At 40.1% G+C, this 26,673-nt stretch overlaps 1 protein-coding gene across 2 annotated transcripts in view; it reads left to right on the top strand.

The window, feature by feature from the left end:
- The first annotated feature begins 1,654 nt into the window (after positions 1–1,654).
- plppr2a (phospholipid phosphatase related 2a) overlaps positions 1,655–26,673 on the top strand; it is a 70,982-nt gene continuing 45,963 nt past the window's right edge. For both annotated transcript variants that reach the window (XM_063471268.1, XM_063471269.1), the window contains exons 1-2: positions 1,655–2,104; positions 8,543–8,670. In XM_063471268.1, the coding sequence (XP_063327338.1) occupies positions 8,578–8,670 (93 nt within the window). In that variant the 5' untranslated portion in view covers positions 1,655–2,104; positions 8,543–8,577. The remainder of the gene's footprint in view (positions 2,105–8,542; positions 8,671–26,673) is intronic.

Raw genomic sequence — 26,673 nt, 5'->3', positions numbered from 1 at the left:
TGGAGGAGGGGAAGTGAAACCCAGTGATGAGGTAATTTGAAAAGAATGACAGAGAATAGTGATGAATTTCACAAACTGTTAGATTTGATTTCCACATCTACTTGTAGGTAAATAATTGCACAACAGGAAGGTTATTTGATTAGTCCATGCCCATTTGTGGTCTTTATTCTTACTTCTTACAATGCTAATGGTTTCACCAATATGAGAAACTAAATCACCATTTGGTTACTGGTGTTCTTTGCCTCTTTTTTGATGGATTGTCACTCCTAAAATAGGTCAGGAGCTGTGTGCATAAAATAAGCCTGCGGGCTGTTAATGCCCCAAAGGTAATGCTATATTAATGAAGACTGGGCATAGCGGAAGCCACTAGGAGCCTACCAAACAAAAAGACCTAAGACCTCAACCAAGAGCAACCTTGATTCCTTTTGCACCTCTGGGTCTCTGAGCTGCAGACACCAACATCCTATTAATGTCTATAGTAAGTGGACAAAAGAGTGAAAAAACCTGACTTTTGAAGCTTCTAGCAAAAGGTAATCAGATCTGAGATTTTTAATGCTCATCCAGTGACTTAAAGGGGACCAGCTATGCTTATTCCCCAAAACATATTTTTATTCTTGAAGACCCACCAGCTCTCTCATTCATATTATACAGAAACAGCTGTTTTGGACACTACCAACAAGAAAGCTTGTATTTTTGTGTTATGGTGCCTATGACGCGTATTATATTTGTTGCATTTGAGTAGCGAATGCCAAAGAAATGGCTCTGGAAAAAAAAATTCTTGGCATTCATTTGCTGCTAATAACAACAATATCTTTTTTATTTTGGGAAATTTCAAGATATTTCTGTCTCATCCAAAAGTGATGAGAGTTCTCTGCAACTCTCTTCATTACATTGCCACTGCTGCTCCTGTCTTCAGCTGTCAGTATGGCATTGTCCTGACCCTTTACAGAGAAGCATTGCTTCAGAACTGGTGGGCTTTAAGAAGAAGGTGCCTTCAGAGGCTTGTTTTGCTATTTTAATGTCTGTTTCTTTGTGATCTACATGAAATACTAATTGCTAAAAACATTTTAGCTTGTATTGCATTTCTGTATTTTTATCTCTGCGTAACAGCAAACTTTCATTCACCTCTGGGGTAAATGTGCACCAGTGTCCAGCCTGGCTCTCTGCTACCAGCTCTGACCTAGATCAATAGCCAGCCATGTATCACTAACCCACATCCAGAGTGTGCTTCGCTGGAGGCATGCAGCTGTGAAACCTTATAAACAAACAAACAAACCTACACACACACACATACACACGCACACACACGAGAAACCTTCCTTTCCACTTCCATCCCATTTTTTAAATCTGTGGAATTCCTTGACCCCTCTTTCCTCTGATGTTCCGGTCAAGTTTGTGTCCTTTACGTGAATGCACAAAGGACAGAACAGTAAAAGGGGAAAAGAAGGGAAACAGAGAATGGATGGAGGGAGTTAGATAAAGGAAGAGATGGATGGATGGAGGGAGAGAGAGAAGGGGAGGGATGGAGAGGCAAAACAAGCTTTGAATACAAATGAGCTGACACACATAATGCATGCCCTCCCTTCCTCTCTCTCCTTCTCTCTCTCTCTCTTCCTCTCTCATGCTCTAGATCACTGTCTCTCTCTCACACACACTCTTACTCCCTCGAACACATGTGCTTGCACTCTCTCTCTCTCCTCTGTGTCTCCTCATCGGATCAGCGGAGCACAGGAGGTGATTGCAGCCACTTGATTTATTAGTCATCGCTGGTTGTTGGAACAAGCTAATTAAAAGGAGCGTGAGCGTGTGTTTGTGTGTGTGTGTGTGCGTGTGTATTTGTGTGTAAGATCTGGAGACCGACGCTGCTGCTGCTGCTTCTTCTGCTGCTGTTGCTGCCGTCCCCTTCATCAGCTCTCTCACGCTTTGCTGTGGAGCAGGCGAGAGGAGAGGAGAGAGAAGAGGAAGAAGAGGAAGAGAAGGAGGAGAAAGAGAGAAGGGACAGACACCTGGGTGGAAGGACATTTTCACACCACTTCCCCTCATCATCTCTTCTGACATGGCCACCGCTTAGGAATCTGGTGCCGTGGCAACCATCAGATCCAAGGTAAGGAGGGAGGGGGAGTGGTGAATGAAGAGGCAGACGGGGAGGTTTTCCTCTCCTCGCTCCCATGCCGGGATGATTTGAACAGCATGCCTGATTTTCTGCACCCTAACCGGTCAAAGACCCGCTGTTACGTGCTTCTTCTAAGAGTCGTGTGAATGTGGGGGGAGTGTCTCTCTGTGGTATTCCCCAAACAGAAGCCCTAATTATCAAGCACTGGGTAAATCCTATTATGGTTTTACTCTCACCCTTTTACTTTGTTCTTTTAATAGTAGGAAGGGATTGCCCCTTAGTCAAAGGAGTGGGATGTTTGCTGTTTGTTTGTGACTCAACTCAGGTGTCAGGATAGGTGCATTGTTCACACATAGCCTCTATGTGTGGAAGAAGCGTGCTGAGTAGGACTGTGCATGCAATCTGACTTGCAAGTGAGTGGTTTGACAATTTCAGGACAAAAAAATAAATAAATCTCAACACACTGAACACAGACACACACAAAAGCGAGCTGAGGTATTCGACAGTTTGCTCTGATCGCATGTTCTGGCACCTGACTCCATGCAAATGGTCCAAAACAGTGTCCAAAATACCGAATAATACTCTGTTGACAAAGTCTTGGATATTTAGTTTGCAGCTCATGTATGTCTTTGTATGTCTTTGGCTGTGGTGCAGACATGAAATAGAGGAACGGGTGACTGACAGTTGGTATTTTAACGCTGCATTGCTGCTGCACATCCTCTCATGTTACAGCTGCACAAATGTGGATTTTTGTATAAAAAGACACGCAAGAGCATGCTTTGGTAAAGCAGGAGTGAGCATGATCCAGATTGTTTTGCCCAATTAGCTTGTGTGTGTGTGTGTAATAGAGAGAGAGGTTGTGTCTAAGTGTGTGCTTACATGCACAGGGATGTCCTGGGGCAGGGTGGTGGACTGCAGAGGCAAAAGAGAGGACATATGGCTGCCTGGGTCTCTACTCTTTGACGGGAGTCCTCAGAGCAGCAGACGATTCAAATGTCCTGCTCCCCCTGAAGTGCAGGCGTGTGTGTGTGTGCTTGCTAGTGTTAATTCAACTTTCCCCTCTGCTGCTCCCTTTGCTTCTCTCATCTCCACCATTTTGATTTCAGTTCTCTCATGTTTTATATTCCGATGGGTGTATTGCTGGTGTGTGTGGCTATGCAACAAAGTCTCTTTGTTTCTGGTCTGTTTTGGGAGTTTCTCACCATCATTGTGTCTGCTTACAGGTCAATTTCATTTTCTCTAATTGATAGATGGACTATTCGATTAGGCCCCTTTTCACGTGGACCTTTTAAACAACCAGCTGGACCGCTTCTCACTTTCATGCACTCACTCTGCTATACAGACACAGATTTTAACCAGCATTTCTAAATGACTGCTACAGGCTCACTTTTTCAAGAACGCAAGTAATTGCAGTTTGAGGTGGATCAGTTATGTATGACCTGCTGATTGCAGTTATCTAAGAACTAAGAAGTCATTGACACTTTTTTTTTCTCCAAAACTGCATCAGGGTATAAGATCTTCTTTTCCTCTCTCTCCAAACAAATCTCAGAATAAAGGGCTCCACTTTGCTGGAGAAAAAGGATATAAATTGCAGTATATCCTGTTTATCTGTTGCCAGGTTCAGACTGCACAATACCAGCCCAATTTTGACCGATTCAAATCACGCAGGACATCAGTTCAGGAACTGTAAAATGGAGTAGACAGCCTGCATCATAAATTGCCAAGTCCTACCCACTGGCATCTTTTAAGGGGTTAAGCAGGATTGATTGGGGAGCAAAAGAAGATTTTATGTCTCTATAATGCCCTAATCTGACTTGGTGATTATCATGACAAAAATATTGTGTAGTCTGAGCCCAGTATACTACAACATGCCTGCATTTCTTTGTAATTATACCTTCAAAATGCCAGTGGTGGTAATGTTACTATGCTGCTGTCTCCAGCTTTTTTATTTCAAGTAGTGCTGACCAAGTTCTGACCACAAGGCAACTCCAGTTGCTACATAATTGCATGAAATCATCACAGAATCATTTGTATCTGAGGCCAATCGGAGGCCACTAGCTGGCCAATGATTGGAGCATCTCTGTTAGTCTGTCAAATGCACATTACATTTATTAATCCAGAATCAGCCTTTGGCCCACTGATTCTAAAAATTCTTAAATACGTGTTCTGACTCAACTTTTCCCCCCTTTTTGCCATTTCACCAAAGGATACACTCGAGTTTATATCACTTCCCTGCTTTCAGTTAACACACTGCATGGACTGTGAGGATCAGACTTCTGCTTGCAATCATCAAGAGTAACTTCAAAATCTTTTGGTCTCCCAAAGGGAAATATCCGCCTCTTAGCCTGACCGATCAAGAGACTGCATAATCTTAATGCACACAGAGCTCTTTCAAGGTGGTGGAGTGCTCCCCTTCACAGTCCCCTGAAGCAGACACTGGTGTAGTGCGGATCCGAGTGGTCCCAAGCCTTATCAAATCAAGCTATTGGTATCAGTTCCAATAAAGCCTGAAGCCAGAGCTCTGTAAGCTGAGGCAGTTAATGTGCGAAAGGAGACATGGGCAGTGTACATCTGGTAATGTCGCATGAGCTAGCAGGAAAGAATTCAGTCTGGTGCTGCTTTTAAAGCTCTTGTTTCTGTTGTTTAACTATGCTATAGACTAAATAAAATAGACATGACAGCCAACACGAAAAAGACTGAGACATTAGACAGTATTTAAATATATGTATTTAACACTATTCAGTGGTTCACATACTGAACTTAGAAGATAGAAGCTAAGTATCGATCCTATTGAGCTAGTATTGATTTGGCACCAATACCAGCATTGGTGTCTATACTATCAATATTTGGATTGACCTTTTCCAGCTATAGCTTTTACTTGCTGGGGGGTGTGTGGGAGGGGGGGGGGGGTTCAGAGATAGGCTCTGATTAGTCAGCATTAATATTCTTTAAAAAAAACTATTTAATGATGTAAATACAGATCTATCCAGGGCCTCCCCCTCTTTTACCCTGTGACAGCTGGGATAAGCTTCAGCCTGACTGGATACTGAATTGAATAAGCGGTTGAGAAAACGGATGGATGGATAATGTGAATATAGTAAGTCATTAGTTTTGCATGGCTTGGGATGATCTGATACATTTTACATACATTCATACATTCTAATTAATGTTGCTGCACTATTTTTTTCTGTCAGAATATCTAAAGCTGTGAGATTTGTGCAAAAAGGCTGCTGATTCTTCAAGTAACCTGCACAGCACTGATTAACACTCTTGACCTGATACAAGGACAGTAAGACTAAAAAGATCCATGTCAGCCTCTGGCTCTGTTTTTGTGCTGCATGCTGAGCAGCGGACAGATTTTCCCATACTAACTAGGCTGCAAACTTGCCACCCAAATCAGCACTTGGAGAACACTTCTGAGAAAAAATATAATAGCGATATCAAATGGGATGGCTCAGAAGTTTGCTTATACCCCAAAGGAACGTGATAGGTTTTATTATTCCCATTCTTGATGTCCCACTTATTAGATATTAATCATTAAAAGCTTCACCGCCTCATCACTGGCCACCTGAGTAGTTTCTCCCAGGACTACATCTACAGGAAATCTGCTACCACCAACTCACTTTTCCACCCGGTGGCCAAACTGTAGGAGAGAGTCTCATTTTGCTGCCTCCCACCACGGAAATGAAACACAAAGTAACACTTCCCATCAGCCTCCAGAGGAGAAGTAACAGGAACGATTCTTCCCTCTATCTCTGTTTCTCTCTCTTCTCCTCCTCACTGCTGGTTTCCATTACCTGGGGCTTCTGCTTGTTCACCCTGACAGTTACTTTTTTTTTGGACAAGTATCACATACCCACAGCTGTACATACACACACAACCAAACAACCAACCGTCTCTAAAAGCAGTCTTGGTTGGCACATTGCGTTGTTCTGGGGGCTGCTAAGAGCTTGGCTTCATGCCTTATTCATCCCTCAGGCCTATTCTTTCCACCAGTGCAGAAGAATTTAGGAGGAGGAAAGCTGTCCGGCACCTAACACACTACTCACCAACAGAGGTCGATCTGATAACTTCTGGGCAAAAAAACAAAACAAAGAAGAAAATCTTTTATTTCTTACTGCTTGTCTTCTCTCATCTACTGTCTGTGTATTCTATGTGTGTTTAAAGTGAACTTGACAACAGGAAATTTCAGGGTCTATATCAAGCCTGTGAAATTTTTAGAAACGATAATGTCATAAAACCAGAAAGACACTAACTGTAGCTGAGCACTCCTACTCACTTTGGATGTGACAACAGAAATCAGACTGTACATGCTGCTGGCACGTACAATCTCACAATCCTTGTCTTTTTGTGTTTTTTACACAAAGATTTTTCCCTTCTGTCCTCATTTTTCTTGAAATGTGTGTCACTGTATTTTCCCTAATAAAGACACAGATAGATTGTAGATCGTGGGTTATGTTACAGTGACACTGGGGAAAACAGTGACAACAGACAATGGCACGACTAAAATTATTGTGAATGTTTGCAGTGAACTTGCAAATTTGTTGCATTTGAATGGGTGTTAGGACCTGGTCTGCTCATTCACAGTCAGGAGAAGGTGCTAAAACTGCAACAAGACAGAGTCAGTCTGTTTAATTCTCATTAAACAGAAAAGAAAATATAGTCCAGCCAGAAGCTCATAGATCTGAAACAGAAATTCAGAAATTCCTCTGCAAAGAGTGAAATAGTTGCTGCAGGACAACAATTTAACTGCAAGATGACATAGGTGCTCTGCAGCCTTGCGTTTATATAGGAATATAACAAACATACAACCAATTTGCAGCTAGTGTAGTCAAGTTTCCTGTTGCAAAGAGACAGATCACATACTAGTTGCCCTCATCGCACAGGTTGACTCCGATGAATTGCATTGTGTTGGCAATCTGTCTGTGGTTAGAAATTAGATGGCAGTTATTTGCAAATGTTCCCAAATTGCAGTCAGTCTAAACTGGCTATGATTGTGATTCTGTCCACTTGCAATCCAAAGTGGTTGCTCAACTACTTGCAATTGATTGCTGAATGGAAAAAAAAACAACCAAAAAAGGAATAGTTCAACAATTGGGTAAAACCTCCTTACAACCCAGTGCTTTGCAAAGACTGGAAGCAGCAGAAATAACTGGCAAAACCTACTATTCACACTATTCACAGCTCTATGATTTCTGCAGTCTCTACAAACAAAAGAAGCACGTCCATATACAGTATATGTTCTTCCCAGAAATTAAATTGTTTACAGTCATTAAATCGCGAGCTGATGCTATGCATGGAGCTCTTGAATAAACTGTATTGTCTGGGTAATGTTGTCTGTCTCTACAACTAGCTTTGGTGGGCTGTTGTGGCTTAATGCCAATATTGTACCAGCTATGCATTTGAAACAGTATTTCTGGGATTTTATTACATAAAATTCCTGGGACATCTGTTGACCACTCTGTTGTGCAGTTGGTTCAATTCAATTTTTTTATATAGTTCCAGTTTATAACAGCAAAAAATCTGAGGGTGATATAAATAGAAGACACTCAACAATATTAGATAGAAAACCCCAACAAGCGTTTGATGACAAAGGGAAGGAAGAAATCCCTTTAAATAGACAGAGACAGCAGAACTGGGCTAAGGGACGGGCAGTCCTCTCCCATGACTGGTTGGGTGGTGAGGGGAAAGAGATAAGAGGAAAAAGCGAGGACAGAGAGATAAGGAACTCTTCTGGAAACCACAACTAAGCCTGAAGTGTGAGAGCCAAGTGCTCTATTAGAATAATAAGGTACTACAAGGTCTTTAAGATATGATTATTCAGGACTTTTTATGTGCAAAGATTTTACATTCAATCCTAAATTTAAGAGGGAGCCAATGAAGATAATTTAACATGGGAGAAATATGATCTCTGCACTTCTTAGACAAATGAGCAAAATCATCAAAAATGACCTATTCTGAGAAAGTCTCTGTGTGTTTCTCACTCTTATATATATTAAATCTTTAGATTTTGTGCAAATATTATGAATGAAATGTATGACAGGCACAATATTTCCCTTTTTAAATTCAGACTGCAATAATGCAAAATAATATTTACTCACAGGCAGTGGCAGAACGTCAGTAAAAGGAAGATAAATGAATACATTTATTTAAAAAATCTAATGTAAATGATGGCTCACAGCATGGCTGGTGAGCTCATTAGAGTAGGTGTACGTACTAATGTTAGGGCTTTGGGTACAATCTGCTCTTAGAGTTTGCAACAAAATAACAATAGAAGCATATGAAATAACAGCAAAAAAGACATCAAAGAAAGCTCCAGATCTATCCAAAGCTCGTTTGTCCTGAATGGATTTTACTTAATCTTGCATTCTGGGCATGACCTCAGGGCTGGCAAGCACACTTATCTGACTTACTCTCTCTCTCTTTCAGGATAAGGAGGCAGAAAGTTGGGCCTGTTCAGGGGGATGTTCAAAGAAACAAAGAGAGGGATGGCCGTGGAGGAGAAGCCGGGCGTGAAGAGCAGCAGCTCCATCGTTCCCTGCTTCCTGTTTGTGGAGGTAAGCAGTATGGACATGCTGACGTATGGCTTGCAGTTTCTGCGCTAATCCTGTGTTACACTAGGAAGGAAAACGGTTTTCAATAGAACTGATGAAATCACCAGAAAACTCCTCACCTCACTTTGCAGATCATGCAAAAAGCTTGACCAAATCTCCTGTTTCATGCTGACTCCAGGTTTATCTCTGAGATTGCGTCGTTTTAGCGAGGAGAGACCTGAGAAGTGACTCGCTATTTAACGCCTAGCTTTAAGCGCTTTCATCTCTTTACATCCCTACAGTCTCAGCCTCAGCGGTAACATTTTTTCAGGCTCTCAACAGTGGAGTTTGGGACAGCTCAGCAAATTGCTGACATTCTCACTTTGTGTCACACGTTCTGCTCTGTTCCAGCACCAGGGGAAGTGGTGGCTTGGTAAAGTGGCTACAGTTGTTCTGTGGCATGCTGAGGTTTTTTCCAGCACATTTGTGAACTGCATGATTCATCGAGGTAGTTGTGGATGTCACAGCAGAGACATAGTGGATTTTCAGCTGATGTACTGCAGGATTTAGGTTTGGGCACAGCAAAGGTCATTGTCTGTGGCAGGCTGAAAATTCTCAGACAAACACGCTAACATGCATGGACACACACACCGCTACATCCCTTGTGGAAAGGGTGCTCTACATTGTTTGTGAGAGTAGTCAGACAGATGACTCAGAGGGCTGTGGAAGTCCCAGCGCTTTCATCCATTTGAAACTGAGGTGGTGAAAAGCACAAACTGGTGAGGTAATCAGACGATCTGCAATCTAATTAGACAAAGCTAGCGGTCCAGAAGCTCATTGGCTTCAGCTAAGCCAACCATCAGCTTTTTAGGGAGCAGTCTTTGCAGTTAAAGCATTGTTCTGTTACGGATAAGAGAAGCTGTTTGCACCATTGCTTTCCAGGTGCAACCACAGCATCCTTTTGGATTTAAACATTAGGATTCTGTTTAGTGTTGACAATACATGTGCAGCGCACAGTGTATGTGCTGGATATAATTTGCACTTTATCTGCAGATGGGTCTCATTAAAGGAAAGTTTGAACTAGGTGAAGTTTTTGAAATGAAATGCACCTCTCTAGAGGACACGGGAGAGTCGAGGAGTGAAGAGAACACAAAAACAGACATGAGACAAAATGTGTGTGGGGTGAAAAAGACTGACAGATGCTGTTTTTCCAAAAACAAGTTATGTCTTGTTTTGCCTGCTGATTTCTGTCAAAATTCATACTTTCCTGCAGACATAACTCAGTCAGATCTAAGCACACGCTCATGATGCACATTTTCAATTCAATGTGACAGTGTAATACAGTACTAGTACATCTCAGAAAATTAGAATAGCACAAAAGGGTTTGCTCCTTATAATTGAATTTAAAAAATAAACGTTATCACATTCTATACATGCACTGCATGTAAAGTGAAATATCACTTTATGTGTGAAATAAGTGAACTCATAATCCCAGTATGTTAGAATATTTCAATATCTCATAAAATCAACCAAGAAAGGATTTGCAATGCAGAAATGTCCAACTTTTGAAAAGCTTGTTCATCCATACACTCAATGGGTGTGTTAGAGATCTGTTGTTTTCCTTTCTTCAGCTGTTAGTGCATTCATTGTTTTATATGTGGATGCAAGAGTATGAAATAAAGGGGGATCCTGGTGTCCTTTTGCTGCCCTTTATCTGAACAGCTCAGCAAATTTCCTGTGCACCTACTGTACCAAACTGTTTCAAAGGGGGACCTGAATAATGTAGTTACACTAGCCAACTCCTTCATCAGGCTACCAATGAAACACTGGTGTCTTTGGTTATAATACACTCTAAAAGCTCTCCATTAGGCCACTCCGCCATATGCCTCCCACACACTGGTGCTCAGCCCTCAGGTCTCAGTCAATTCCCTTGCTAACTCTTCATCTATGTGTGTCTGTATGTGTATGACTGCACTGCGATAGAGAAGCCTGGCAAGTAATCGAGTTGAAAGAAAGGAGGCCAGCAGCTGTTACCTGTAGAGGCAGAGTAGTGAAAAAAAGGGTTTCTTTGGCATGACAGAGAAAGGTGCAGGTAGAGCTTAAGGCTTCTAAAGCTATTATTTTATATTTCTATATATCAAATTAAGCAAAGTTTAAACAAGAGAATGATTTAAATCTTGTATGGCACAGTTGCAAAGTTATGAGCTATTAGCCAAATTCATTACTGCATTGAAAATTACAATACTGGTGGAGCACTAATGAGGGACAGCAAACTGATTGTTTGCTAAGTCCTGCCTCCATCTAAATTCTTGAACTATTAATTCTGTATTTAAGAATAACTGGCTGCCCATTTATGGCAACTGTTGGTAGCAGAATTAATCCACTGCTGCAAGCTAGCTAATTAAGCTAACACTGTAATATTAAGCAGGACTCACTTTGACACACATGTGAAATACTATATTGTAGATGTGCACCATTTAACATAACTTGAAATATAATAAACTAATGAAGACAATTTAATCATGTGGTCTTTTCACCGTGTTAGTAATGATTGGTCACTGATGTAGGAAGCATAGCATAGTTAGCAGTCTTGGGGAAGCAATTTTGAATTGGTACTTTTCTATACTCCTAGTTACTTCACTCAGACATTCTGTACTTAAGTAGAAGTACAGATACTAGTGTTAAACATACTCCAGTAAAAGCTGAAGTACTGAGTTAACTTCTATTCGAGTAAAAGTGAAAAAGTATGGGCTCTCCCCTCCCCTCAAATGTGTCAAACCGAAAGTAATGAGCCTGTTTTAAAAATGAAAGTAGAAAGTAGAGATATTTGTTTAAAAATGTAGGAAGTAAAAGTAAAAAGTTGTCAGAAAAATAAATACTCAAGTAAAGTACAGAGACCTGAAAATTCTAGCTAAGTACAGTTCGTTACCTCCCACCTCTGTTAAACATACTATTTTAGGCTACTAATACATGGCGCCTGCTTTTTCTTTTAATTCTCTTTATTTTAGTCTTTTGTTTGTTGATTCTCTATTTGTCTTCACAGTTTTCTTACTTTACTTGTAGCCAGTTGAATTTGCCCAGATTTATTTTTCTGCCAGAATGAGAGCTGTTTGTTTGTCTTCTCCATGACTGAGCATGGGTAAAGAAAGATCCAATTAAGTTTTGGGATGGATATGAATTTCTTTGTCTATAATTGCAAAACAGGGCACAGGCCTTGGAGGAGAATGTGTTTTCTAAAAACCCTTCTTGTTTTGTTAATTTTCCGTCTGTTTAATGTTTTAGAATTTTTCCCCTTGATTCACTGAGTTTCATTATGTCTAAAGCATATTGAAAAAGTAGACAGAAAATAACTGCATGTATGTATTTGTGGTTGCCAAGCTACAAACAGACTTTTGTTATTTGGAAAAGAAGTTTGGGGATTTTTTTTTTCTTTTGACTAGATTGATGTGTTTGTTTGATGATGATTTTTCTGTAAAATGGCAATGGGAATGACATGGCAGTGGATGATCTACTAAAACATTCATCTCTGATAAATGGTAATACTACATGCAGAGATACTTTGCTGTGGACAGGTACGCAGCCTCTAGAGATAAATAGTGTTTACAAGTCATTCTACAGTTAGACATACCCTTACAACAGACTTATATTGATGCAAGTTGGAAATCACAGCACTGAGTCACTGTATAAACTGGGTTGTCTCATTACTGATACTGTTGCTAAGCAGACAGAAAACATCACAGAGCTTTTTTTCTCTCCCACTGCTTTTTAAGGGTGGAATTTCTTTTGAGGCATCAAAGTTGTTTTTTTTGCAGAACAGTGGTTTTTATAACTCTTATATCTAAAATGTGGCATTAGAAGGTGCCTTCTAAGCCATATTAGAATGATATATCTCATCTATTATTGAATATTTTCATTAATTGCTGTTGTTATCTTTGAAGTCTCTCTATATTAAGTGAGATGTTGTGATTAGAGTGGTATATTTTTTTACTGGCGAGTGGAGAATGTAACGTTTGTGCATTAAATATAATAAAAAAAAGCACAATGCATAATAGTGAAAGAGAGTCAGTAGAAACAGAAGAGGTGAAAATGGTACTGGTGCAGTTATACAGCATAAAGAAATGATTTATTTAGCACGTTTAATCACCATCAGATTATTTCTCAGTATTTTTGTTCATTTGTTTGTTTGTTTTTTAAATATCTGGACTGGTTCTGCTGCTGTCCAGGGGGGAAAGAAAAACTTAACAGAGTTTTCTTGCCCAAACTTCCATTTAATATGACAGCTGCCTGTGTGGTTTAAATTCAAAGACACAGCTACAATAACAAACCCATTGTTAGTTCAAAGAGTCCAAGTTACATTCATAATTTTACCTGGATGTTTTCCATGCATTCAAGTTCCCAACCCTGGAGCTTCTCACTGTAAATTCGACAGTGTTAACTATTGAGCCACTCCACTGCCTTAAATAACATTACATTATTGATTGTGAGGTGCTTTAGCAGTTTATGTTGCAAATGTGAAGCAACGGTGATTGAGGGATGATTCTTGGAGATGACTGCATATTCTGTGATTGTCAAGGGTTTGTGTTGCTACTTCTCTGGATACTACAAGCTGCCTATAGCATTTAGTAATGTGACATGGACATGCAAATGAAATCAACAGACACTACAGATTTCAATGGCTCTTAGCCAAGCAAGAGGTACGAGCATGCTTCCAGAGACAACAGCCAACTGTGACTGAAAGGATAAATTCAAACAGGAAGAATTCTTGATGACAGAATGTAATTTGAAATGCAAGGACAGACCTCTCCTCAGACCTTTTAATTCATGTTTATTCTTAGTTGTCACTGGGCAACTGCTGCTCGCCATGCTTACCCTCACAGGATACTACTGCCATCCTGTATCCCAGTTTATTCCAGTTCATGGTGAATTTAATTCCTGTCTGAAACTGAAAAAAAAGAAAAGAAATAAAAGACAGCAAATAAATTCTTAATTAATTACTTCAAAAATAATGAATGATAATGATTACCAGCCATGGTGAGTAACCACAATTATTGCTACAGTGCCTAATCTGCTTACTGAGCCATAGAAAGCAGTGTGAGTAAACTACAGTTAATATTAGAGAAATAGGTTTTTGACCAGGAGTTACTTGGCTGGATAGTTGGGAAGTAGTAGTTACTCACTAACCAGTCATAGAAATATGGATAGGCAGAAATACTGAGGCCTTTGATAAATGAACAGAAACTTGTAGCTTTAAAAAGCATTTTCAGATTGGATTTAGCTAACTAACACACCATTGAGAAAGGGCTTGCTATGGGCCAAGTAAAAGTTCTCTAATACCAGAAATATTTTTTGCTTTTACACCTACTGCTTCCTAATGGCAACAAAGAAAAATTCATGTTTAAGGCACTTCCCCATTGATTTCACTTTTCAGACTGTCCAGCTTTTATATTGTCAAACAAACAAAAGACTGTGGTTTAACAGAGTTCTTCTGGATGTCATAATATGGGAGCTGGATGCGCAGATCAACTATGACATTGAAACCATCAGTTTAGTGTTGTATAGCTCTAACCTGTCAGGGCACAGACATGGGACCTCTAACGCTGTCCTGTCGTATCATCAGGAACAAGCAGCAGAGATTTTCAAATCTCGGGGTTACAGGATGGGGCGTGCAACCCTGAGCAATTATTAAGCACCTTATGCGTTACAGTGGGGCAAACCAGTATAGTGAGGAAGCCATGGGGACGTGTTATTAGCATGAAGCATGTTTAGATTGGGTAACATCCACATTGATGCCAGCACCTGAGGATTCCTGGCAGAGCACTGCCCTGTAATGTGCCAATCAGTGTTATTTATTTCTGCTGGCAGTAGCTGTAATGTTGTTGCTAAGTGATGTATATTTTTAAATTGCATAAATGAAGAATGTTAATAATTTCTCACTGTCCTGCAGTAGGAACAGGTTTGAAAATACCTATCAAACATGTCCCTCCACATCTTTAGTGTGTGTGTGCGTGTGTGTGTGTGTGCGTGTGCGTGTGTGTGTGTGTGTGTGTGTGTGACAGTGATCCATACCAAGCCAGAAGGACCTGCTCTTTTATTGAGCCCTACACACCTCATCAGCAGTTACCATGGAAACCAATCAGCCAGACTCATTTTCCGTCTGTGCTCTTTTTCTTCTGACTCCTTTCATCCTCTGTGCCCTAATCACAAGTCACAACCTTTTCTATCAGTGCTACCCACTCAGCCATCTTGTTCTGTGTGTCTATTCTATCCCCTCCATTTTGCTCTGTCATTTCCCATTTTTCAGTGTGATTCCCTCCCTGCTAGCACTTATCTTTGGTCTCTGGTTCTGGCAGGATTTCTCCCAGCCATTCACAGCAGCACAGATATCAACATCACCTTTCATTAATTTCAAATTAATCCTGTTTTACCGTGTTCAATTCTATGTTATCGTCTCTGCTCCTAATCTAATCCCATTCTGTAAAGGCTGGAGATAAGAACTGTTTTAACCTTTGTTACCTAAATAGCATATTTAAAAATATATTCTGTGGACATTTTTTCTATTTGTTATCTGATAGGTGATACTCTCTCTACCTCTGCTCCTCAAAAAATAGTCTTTGCCATTCGGAGAGACACCAGCAAATTTGCTGTTTAAACGAAACTTTTGTTCAATGCTAATCTACTGTGTGGTTCAGTGTAGAGGTGTTTTCGATTGTGAAGAACAGCTGATTACTCTTATCTAAACCAGTGGAGCACCAGATATAAAGTCACCATTCTGCCAGTTTAAATACTTTTTACAGGTCTCCTCACAAGTTGAACTAAACTGTTCAGTCTGACTTCTGTCATTAAAATGTGGTTGCTGTGTGAAAAACGTACCTTTTGCCTTTTCATGCTGCTATTATTTAGGACAGATTATTGTGTAATTTGTCCTTTTGGGGTGTAGGAGTCAAAAAAGAGAAGTGCGCAAAGGCCAAAGTAGTTTTGAGCCTTAAATCCTGAGCGTTAAAACTATGGTTGTGCATTTGCTTGAGACTAATAAAAACAGATATAAGATGTCCAAATACCATAACCCATATCATGGCAATAAAATAAGCTGTGTAACTACTGCTTACATAAAAACCAAGAGGATAAGTAGCAGCCAGACACTGCTAATTAAATGCACTTGATTAACTGATTATCAGCAAGTGGGAGCTCCTCAATAAAAGCAGACATATTGGCAGTTTGCTGGTCTGGAGCACTCAGGTGTTTGTGAGAACAATGCCACAACCTACCCGGGAATGGATGCCCCAAATTAATCCCAAGTTCATACTGTGCAAAGAAATTGTGAAAAACCCAAGAGCTGTGTGTCAGACATGTTAGCATGTTAAGTGTTAAAATCCATGCCAATTTAGTTAAAAAATGAACAAGTATGACTTGTTTGAAAGGATTGATAGGAGAAATTCTCCTCTCTTTAAGAATAACATGGCAGCACTGTGAAGTTTGCCAAGCTGCATCTCAACTAACCACAAGACTTAGGGAATGATGTCTGCTGGCCAGACAAGCCCAAAGTGACGATGTTTGATCATAACACACAGCAACACATTTGGTGAAAACCAAACACGGCATATCAGCACAAACACCTCAAGCCAACTGTCCAAGCACGGTGATGCAGGGGGGAAGATTTGAGCTTGTTTTTCAGGCCATAGGACCTGGCACCTTACACTCTCTGAGTCAACCATGAACTCCTCTGTACAGTCAAATGTGACAGCTAAAGCTTGGCCCAAACTGGCTCATGCTATAGGACAATGATCCCAATCACAGCAGCAAATCTGCAACAGAGTGGATGAAAAAAAGAAAGAATCATGGCTCCACAATGCCCCAATCAAAAATCCAGACTTTAACTCCACTGAAATGCTGGAGTACAGCTGTGCATAAATTAATGCCTCAATGGACTGAGGCAATATTGTAAAGAAGTAATTTTCATGCCCTTGTTAAGGTTAAAATTAGGATGTTAGCCATAGTTAAGATTTACCATGAGGGCAGGTAGCTGTTCTTTAGCTCAGAGCTTGCATGAATTTCTTCAATGTGTCACACATCAGCTTTTATGCACTTCCAGTTTTGATAGTGTGGGTGCCAAAATTAAACTGAACCAAATATGACTAACTCACATCTCGATCATCCCTGAGCTCCTTTGCTTAAAAAAATTAAATGAGAGGTGGTGGGTTACATCTTGCACATCAATCTCATTGTTTTTGTAGATCTGTGGACAAATTTTCACATTTTTGAAAGTAAACCTTCATTTCTGTGGTATATATACATCTGTTCCTTTGGTGTTCCCTCTCAGTCTGATGATTTACAGGCAAAAATGTCTCCACCAGAGGGCACTGCTGTAACACAGCTAAAGCTTTCCTGCAAAATGCAGCATTAACTATGTAACTTGCTTTGAACTTTGATCTTTCACATAGTTTTTATTACTCAGTTTTCCCTCTTAATTCACTTTGACACACAGCACATAAAAACAAAAAAACTCTTGAGTGTGTCACACACACGCACACACACATCGGTCTCAGAAGCCTCATTAACACCAGAGTGACATGCAGAGATTAGACAGAGAACACTTCAGCATCACATCGGTGTCTTGAGCTGCCTCCTCAGCTGCTATAAATAGGCCAGAGTGTTTAATGGTGGATAGCTGATAGCTTACCAAGTCACACGAAGTCTCCCGGTGTAGCCAACCACATCTCCTCCCCATGCAATCAAACCTTTGCATACACTCTAGGTCAAATGTATGGAGAATGAGATAGACAGTCAATAGCCAGAAATACTGAGCTAACTGTTAAATCCGCTCAAACAAAGGCAAACGCTGACCCACAAAACAGATGCTGTAATGCTGTATCTGGGGTGTGATCAAGCGAATTATACTAGATGACTTCTTTTACAGTCCATCTGGTTAACTCTATAAGTAGAACTCACAGCACAATGCTGTGCTCTAGCTTTATTTTTTTTTTCTTTTTTGTGCAAGTTCGGTGGCTTAGCTGTAGTTGAATGAGTGTCTTATATGACATATAGATTGTTCTGCGACCTTAGCTAGTAAAACTGAATGTGTTATTGCCTTGTATGACTGACAGATTCACCAGGTTAGACAATGCTATTTTGACAGTGAATGTAATAAAGATGATATGAAAAGACCAGCAGAAGGTTATGGTTTGTTGGCAGAGCAATTTAGAGCTACTTGATTTTTGTGTCACCGTGTCTGTTTAAAGCTCTGTGCTGTGAGGTTACCTAACCTGTATATATTAAATCAAAAATCTCTTCAAAATGTCACAATAACAACCAGGATTTTCCCTTAAAGGACAGATCTGGTGTTGTATGTTTTATCTGTATTCAGAGAAGATAATGATAGACAGTACAGGCTTTAGTTTGAAATCTATGTGTTTATGGGAATCGGCTCAGTGACATATTAATAAGACAAGCAGTGTCAGGATGCAGCTACAATTTTTAGAGCATAAGCAGTAGGTGATAGTTTTTCTTTTTTCATGACATTTGTTGACATTGAAGAAAAATCTCAAAAGATGCATTTTGTTGAGTGATCACTTGTGGCTGATCCAAAAGCAAGCCAAAACTCGACAGCATTAAAAATGCTTTATGGTGTGGTTGTTAACCTATTTCACTGTGAAAGATTCAATGTGTGAGATCGGGAGGAGACATAAACCCAGTCTCAGAGGGTCATAAGCTAGTGTACTCCTAGTGTTTGTCCCGAGATGATACGAAATAAATGTGAGGGTTAAGGCGGGAATAGAATGCCAAACCAAACATCTGGATCCATCTGCATTGGTAACCCCTTAGGAAATAGGTGAGCAGCCACATCTTTTGAAGCATTTTTATAATAGAGTTGTAGCTCAAAAGATATATACTGGGACTGATCATACTGCTGACTACTAGAACTTTATGTCTCAGTTTGGGAAGTGAAACTCTAGTATTTCAGTCTGTTACTAATATTACTAGTGTGTCTGTCCATTGCACTCAGACAGTTTATGATTGCAGACTGCTAACTAAGTTAGCTAATTTTAGCTGACAATATTAGCTTCACCCTGAGAGTAGATTGTCGGTTGCAGTCAACTGAATTCTGTTTTCCTACTCCTCCCAGTTGAAGTGCATAGTCCTAGATAAAGTTGGCTACTGTAGGACAAACAACTCTGAGTGCAGGCTAACAGTCCAGTGTTGACCTGAGCTGTCAATATGTGTCCACATCGATTTACTCTGTTGGAGGCTGTAAAACTTTGTGAAAGCTGCCTGATATGATGACAGTGATATTGAGGTGAGTTGTTGAGGATAGTCTGAACTTTTCTCTCAGTAAAGCGCTGCTGTTTTGCTGACGCTAGCTGCTAACAACAGCTAACAGCAGCTGTTAGTTGCTGTTAGTTGTCGTTAGCTGGCATTAGTGAAAGTTTGTTTGAAGTTGATCTAAGATTGTAGGACTTGGACTCTTAGAAAATAAACTTTGATACAATATGAGACACAGTACAGTTTGATACAATCAAACTGTTTACCACGGGGGAAAATTAAATTTTTAGCTCACGTTAGGCTAACATTAGCTGACATAACAATCACTTATAATTTACCAGCTGTTCTTGTTTAGTAAGCTCATTGTCAGCTGTCTCGAGATGGGAGGGTCGCTTCTCTAATCTTTTGGCAATAAGTGATTGTAATTGTGTTATGCATTTTTTCCAATGTCAGAGCCCCAGTGTCATATTTTGAGGCCAAATTAACTCAAATTAATATTTCCCTCCTAAGAGTTATATTCACCTCCACATTTAACTTGGTCTCAGTCACATACTTACAATACAGTTAGGGGGAATGGCGATGCCTATTCACATTTTTTCCTATTAAATGAACTCAAAAAGTGAGTGAAATTTATACATATTTATTTATAGATATTTCAGTCTCCAAGAATCATCACAGCAGGAACCAAAATGTTATACTAGTCCATAAACCAGTGGCTGGCAATATGGTAGCTACATCCACCTTTTATTTACAGTTTGTGCTCTGGTTGAAATAATGCGTGGTAAATTTAGCAATAAAAAATATTCTGATGATTCATCAAAAAAGAAGGTAAACCAGCTACTGTAGTCGGAGTGAGTAATACATAGACTGCACACTGTATAACTTGGCAGACAAGGAGTTAGGAGCTTGCTGCAGATTGTGGGCTGGTAATAGCTGTTTTGCTGCAGTGTAATCTCTATATTTTGTATACACAAGGTTTCCCCATGGAGATACGTGCACTGCAGAGGTGGATTTCTTGCTGCACCAACGACATGCAAAGAGGTGGATCCCCAGCAGCATGCATGGTTGTACATGCACAGTGTTATCTATTAAAAGACTCCTACAAGGCAGTTTACATGGTGACTGGTATGCAGTGAAATAAGAGCACTAGGAGAGGTGTTTTCTTTTTAAAGTGTGAAAAAGAGGGCTGGAGTGGAGGATGATTAAAGCAGTGCTTGCTCCTCTCATCTCTTTTCTCCTGATCCCATTGGACTCCTTTTCCTTCAGCCCCCCTTTTTTTTTTACAGCAGAATGTACAAAAGCTCCCACTCTTGTATTCTCTTCACATCTGTCCTGACCCTACCTGCCCATAAACAAACGCAGACACATACTCACTCGGAGATGGACTGAAACTCTCTGGGCGGCCCTCTCCATCACCAGCTCACCTCTTCGTCCTGCTCCTACATTCACAAGCACTATCTCAGTCTGTTCCCATCATCTTCCCACCCTCTCTCGTTCCCTGAATACCTGTTTTTCTCCTTCCTCTATTTTTCCTTTCGTCTTCTGGGACTTGCTAAATGCACCGTTAGTTCTTTCTTTTTCCAGCTCCCATTGCTCCACATTTTTCACTCTTGAGCACTCTGCCTAAACTTTTCAAATTTGTACTCTCGTTCTCATTCAGCTGCAAAAACCTGACGAACCAGGGCCATTTACTCTGCTTACAATGCCTATTTGTCACATTGGAATATTTGTATAGATTAGGTGCTCAAGGCAGCTCGAACTATTATTGCTTTAATATAGGTGTTTGTCATCATTTGAGCAAAATATCAATAGAGAGAGTAGTGGTGCATGGTAAAGAGTCAGGGAGGAGGAGACAGCAAATGTATTTTCCTGTCTGTCTATCCAGGTATCTATATGAAAGATAATATTACAACCAAATCAGATGACACACTGGATCAATCTGCACCAAACTTAGACATAGTCTCAGAAAACTTTATGGAGCAATGCTGGCCAGACCATGTTCAGACAGAATCGATAAGAGACCGTTTGGCAGAAGCTGCTGAATCATTAGTTGTTAGTGGTGAGGTTTAGTGACTCGCTTCAACTGTTGCTTTCACAGATACAACACAATTACACAAGACTGAGACACCGTTTTGACATAGGGTCTAAATGAAGCTGCAGATGAGTTTCAATTTTAAGTTCTTGACATGAATTTTGAAATAGGAGACAAAGTTCTTATTCTTACCTATAGTGAACCTTAAATCAAAGTAAAGTCACTCCAAGAAGCACTATGATTAAATATAATAATGTTGGTGTGCTGGTGTTGTCACCAATCCCTGGGGAGGACCTAGAAACTCTGGTAACCTTTTGAGGTTTTACAGATATGCAGACACTGACTTCTTGAGGTCAACTTGTCCTCCATTTTGGTGGCTGACAATCACGGTGACAGTGTAAGTTCAAGTGAATAAGGCCCCAATCATGCATCCACCTGTGGGTAGGGAAAAGCTTGTATTCCCCAACTGTTTGTGATTGCTTTGGTTGCTAGCATATTGCTGTGGTAGTGACGAACTTGTGTGCAAACACTGACCAGCTACTCTCCGAGCTGTTGTGAAACCATGAAAAGTGCAGCAGAAAGCAGAAATGGACACTGCTTTCAAAGTAAACATTTTGCTTTTATTTAAACACACATTGGCTGCAACACTTAGGAACTTGTACTTTATTCAAATTTTACCACCACTAGTGGCTGGCAAGTATTTGCAGACAAACACGATTGTTTTTTCAGGAGCTGATCCCTTTAGTTGTGGTGAAAGGAACTCGTAATGCTTCTGGAAGAATGGTCAGAAATTCCCATAAACAGACTCCTAAACCTTGTGTAAAGTCTTCCCCTGAGAGATGAAGCTGTCACAGCTGCAAAGGATAGACCGACATCATAATAAACCCCATGGATTAAAAATGGGATGTCACTCAAGTTCATATGTGTGTGAAGGCAAACAAGCACATATTTTAAGACATAATGAAGCTGCTGATCAGATGAAGGTGGTATCAGTAGAAATGTCTGTGTTACTCAGACATTAATGAACATTGATTAATATTTAGACCTGCTACTTCTCCTCAGCCATCAGCCTTACTTCAGCAGATACACCAGCAGTTCTGGGTGTTGATGGATTTTTTTCCCGTTATTGATATTACTTCTGGCAAGAAGTGCATTCAAGTTTATCAGAGTTTTTAAGTAAAGAAATTAATCTTCCTGCTGTCTTCAAACAGGGATGCCTTGCTTTCTTTGCCCAGCTGTTACTTTTCAAAATGAGTAGCATTATCCAATAAGCTGTTGTAATTGTTTAAATATAGAGCTGTTCAGGCAGCATGGTGGCGCAGTGGTTAGCACTGTTGCCTTACCACAAGAAAGTCCTAAATTCAATTCCACCACCCTGTTAGTGTGGGTTCTCTTTGGCTTCCTCCCATAGTCCAAAGACATGCAGTTAGCTAGGTTAATTGAAGAATCTAAATTGAGTGCAAATGGTTGTCTGTCTCTATGTGCTGGCCCTGCGGCAGACTGGTGACCTGCCCAAGGTGTACCCTGCCTCTCATCCTATGGTAACTGGGCACGGCTCCAGCCCCCCTGAATTGGATAAGTGGAAGAGAATGGATGGTACAAATATTAATGTAACAAATTGTTTATGCTTCACAAATCATTGTGCACCATGCTGTATGCCCAGCTAAATGGAGTTAATTGTGGATGGTTAGCTGTTCTGTCCTGCATTTAGTGTGAATAGGATTCTTCTCACTCTGACTCTAACAGTGTGTAGTGGGCCAGGTGCGATCCCAGACTATTGTTCTAAAACTATAATGTGTAAACTGGTGATGTACTAAAACAAAAGTAAAGTTGTGGAGCAGTTAGCTTAGAAGAACTGCAGAGTCAGATCGTAAAGGTCTGTTTCGATCCTCTTCAACACTTTAGGGCAGTAACATACAGTTTGTTTGCCAACTAAAAGAAGAGAAGTAAATTTCATCCTTTTGTCTCCGTGCAGGCAAACCTTTACAAACCTGAGCCCTTCATTCGTGAGCATTTCTAGCCACAAGGCTTTTTAACAGTGTTGATATATAACAGGGCATACTGCACCAAATAAATTGGTACAGTAGAACTGGGTTTTTACTGTTTTCTCCCCCTTCTAGTTCCCTTAATGCCACTCTCAGCAGAAAACCTCTATTTTATTTAGAATGACAGATTAGAATCAGCACAGACCGCTGAGCCATGAAGTTAGCGGTGGCCGCCTGTTAGCTTCCAGTTCACATAAAATAACACATATTAGGATGACATGATGGAAATCATCCCATGCGTAGAGCTAGGGTCATGGCCTTTCTTTTATTTAATCAAAGGCTGAGAGGAGAACCAAAGAAATGGAAGTGGGAGGGCGGCGTGTGGGTGGTGTTGGTGGTTGCAGCACTGGCAACGTATTGGCTAGTAGGTGGTGTTTGGCTTGAAACAAGCTCCAAATTCCAGTAAAAGAATACAAGTTTACAGTCTTTGTGGGTTTTTTTTGTTTTGTTATGTTTTTTTTTTCTGGAATGTGCAGCAGAGGAAACCAGATACACCAGTTGCTCAATAATTTATCACATTTTTTGTTCTGTGCAGTTTGTCATGTGTGAAGCTCCTCTGCTTCAACACCGAAGAGCGTTACCATTGAGCACCGTAGACGTGTTTTTGTGGCGTTCGCGGCAGAGCGGCAAAGCCGAAGCGCTGCTGCAGGTCTGACAAAAGCACATAGAGCTTACACATGTACACCCCAGTGAGACTTTGTTGTCGTGTTTCATGTATGTTTCATATTTTCAACAAGGTGGCTGCTTTTTATGCTGACAGCACTGGGGATTTGAGACTATGAGATGGATTCCACAAAAAAACCCAAAAAACACCTGAGTAGAAATGATATTTTTAAAAGACAAACAGTGAAAAAGAAAATAGAGCAGAGGTGGAGGCAGCGAGGCAATTTTGCTGCACCCCAAGCTTTGCACCTGTTCCCCAGCGCCCAGCTTCTGTGTTCTTTCACCATCATCGTCCAAACTCCTCTTTCAACCCTCTTTCCTGTTCCATTGTTTTTCAATCCCCTGCTACCTCCGCTCCTCTTCTGGGCTTCCGCCTCTTCCTCCAGGACTCCTGACATGCTGGCCAGGTGCAGTGTAGCGTGTGTTGATGGCAGGCCTCTTAATGGATAGCATGTGTCTGACGATGGACTCCTGTGCCTCTCCTGTGCTTCTGCTCTAAATCCTCCGTCTGTAAAACACAAAACTGCTCTTTTAGGTAACACAGCTTTAACAGCATTCAGGGAGACACGTGGACCTCCAGAGAAAGAGAGGGAAGGAGAACAACACGGGAAAGACAAGCAGCGATCGTGACCCTCGTTAGAGCGCTGTGGCTTTTACTTACACTGTGGAGATGTGGAAGTGCAAATCTTAACATTTATCAATCTTATCAGTCTGAACAACTAAACATTTTATTGGTAATCAAATCCGGGCATTCTCTGGTTTACACTTTTTGTTAAATCTATCTGATTGATTTACAACCTTAACAGAAAGAGGGCAGCATGCTTCCAGCAAAAAAGTCATTGCTGCGATGCGATGACGGAAACGAAGCACTCACTGATGTGGATGCAAGGAGCTGAAAGTGGATGGAAATTGTACTCTTTAAATTCATACTATCACTAATGTAAACCTGCCATTTATGTCATATTTCTGCATTAATTCTGAAGTATTTCCAACAATACAAGTATTAATGTACAGTACTGTGCAGAAGTCTTGAGTCTCCCCTCATTTCATTATATTTTGCTTCCAAGGAACCCGATATTCTTGCAAAAACTTAAAGTAAGCTGGACGAGTGCAGGAGAAACGTAGTGGCAGTGTCAGACTGAATTAGATTTTTTTTTTGTTTCAAAACATTGTCAATCATATCTGTATTTATGGAGCAAGTCAGAAGTGTGAAATAAAAGTGTGTATCAGTGAAGTGTCACTGAAGCTGGTTCAGAAATGTTGAAGGGTGGCAGTTAAAAAGTCATTACTAAGGTAGGAAAACAGAAAGAAAAAGCTGAAGTATGCCAACTTACACAAGAACTATACTCAAAAATCAGTGGCAGCAGGTCTGATGGAGTGATGAATCCAAATTTTAAATGTTTTGTTCAAACTGTTGTTGAACAAAGAAGTAGGAAAGAGATACAACAATGAGTGACTACACCCATCTGTGAAATCACAGTGGAGGCTGTGTCATGGTTTGAGGCTACATTTCAGCCAGTGGTCTTTCAGAACGAGGTAAAAATGATGAAATTATCAATGCAGACAAATACTGTCACATTTTGATCCGCCATGCAATACTCTCAGGCTTCATGTTTCAGCATGACAATGATCTCTAACATGCTGCCAAGTCATTCAAAGTCAAAGCATCAATGGAACAACATACACTGGAACAACTGGACTCCCCAGAGAAGATTTGAGAACTACTTCAAAAGACTACTTAAAGAAATTACAAGATAGCTTGCCTACCTTTGCATACCTTTGAAAAATTATTTTTTTAAATGTATGTTTAAGGTTGATTTCACCAACTTTTCATATCAAAATAAGAGCTGTCCAAGTCAGATGTATTATGTATTATATGATGTATTACTAAATATATAATGTAAGATGTGTATTTTTGCCTCTATCAGTCTATCTCACAGTCTATCTGATAGATGTCTATCAGTGCCTCAGTGTGATTGAATTTCCAGAACAAGAATGACTCAAAAACGTCAAAAAAACCAACAAAAAAAACAAACGTATTCACGTGCCTTTAGTAACATTTTCATGCATAGCCATCCATAAATCAGTGAACAATCCTGATATAAAACCACCAAACTAACCAAATCAATGTAGAAAAAAGAAACAAGCAAATAAAAACACTTATTTTCTCAAAGTTTGAGAAACTGGTGTAATGGGTTTTGAAGAGATGGACATTATTGAAAATATAAAATACAATTTATTGGTCTTGGCCTCTCTTGGCCACAATTGAAGCCAAATTTACCCTTTTTCTGACACCTTTTAATACAGCACTTTATTCTATGAAGGCACCACTTTATCCGCCTTCCATCTCCACCTATGACCAGCTTAAATTACCATTTTAAATACATTTCTTTGGACCGTGAGTGAAACCCAGATCACGCTGAGAGAACCCACGCAGGCAGAGGGAGAGCACAGAAACTGCACACAGAAAGCCTCTATCTGACCAGATGGTTTTAACCAGGAACCTCCTTGTTGTTAGGCAACAGTGATAACCACTGCTTTATACAACTGTGGGTTCTTGTACATTTTCTGTCACACAGTCCATGTTATAATTCATTAAGGATTGACTGCAAACATGACTGGATTTCACTGATATGGGGTGTGCTCATGTCGGCTTTTAGCGCTTAAGTGGAACTACAAATAGCACGGTCAACAATATTATTATAATATTAATCACATATTTTTGAATGAACTATAGTGAAACTTTGCAAGACAGTGCAAAAGAATTAACATCAATATTAGTTGGTTCACTGACATTAAAACAGCTAACTAGTAATTAATTTCGATATAGTTTCTTTAATTTTGCCTCACTTCTTCTATAGTAGCTCGCTGCTGGTTAAAAATAAAATAAATAAAACACAAAAATTCAGTCAATATTTCAGCTCTCAAAATTTCAAATAAATCAGTGGTTTAAGTAGCAAGTCAAGTTTTTGAGAGCCTGAATTTTTTGACCTATGAATGGCAAAACGCAGTTAATTCATTTTTTTCAGT

Source organism: Pelmatolapia mariae, linkage group LG4 (genome assembly GCF_036321145.2).
Source record: "Pelmatolapia mariae isolate MD_Pm_ZW linkage group LG4, Pm_UMD_F_2, whole genome shotgun sequence".
NCBI lineage: Eukaryota > Metazoa > Chordata > Actinopteri > Cichliformes > Cichlidae > Pelmatolapia > Pelmatolapia mariae.
Note: the sequence above shows the minus strand (reverse complement) of the source record. Positions and strands in the feature narration are given on the sequence as shown.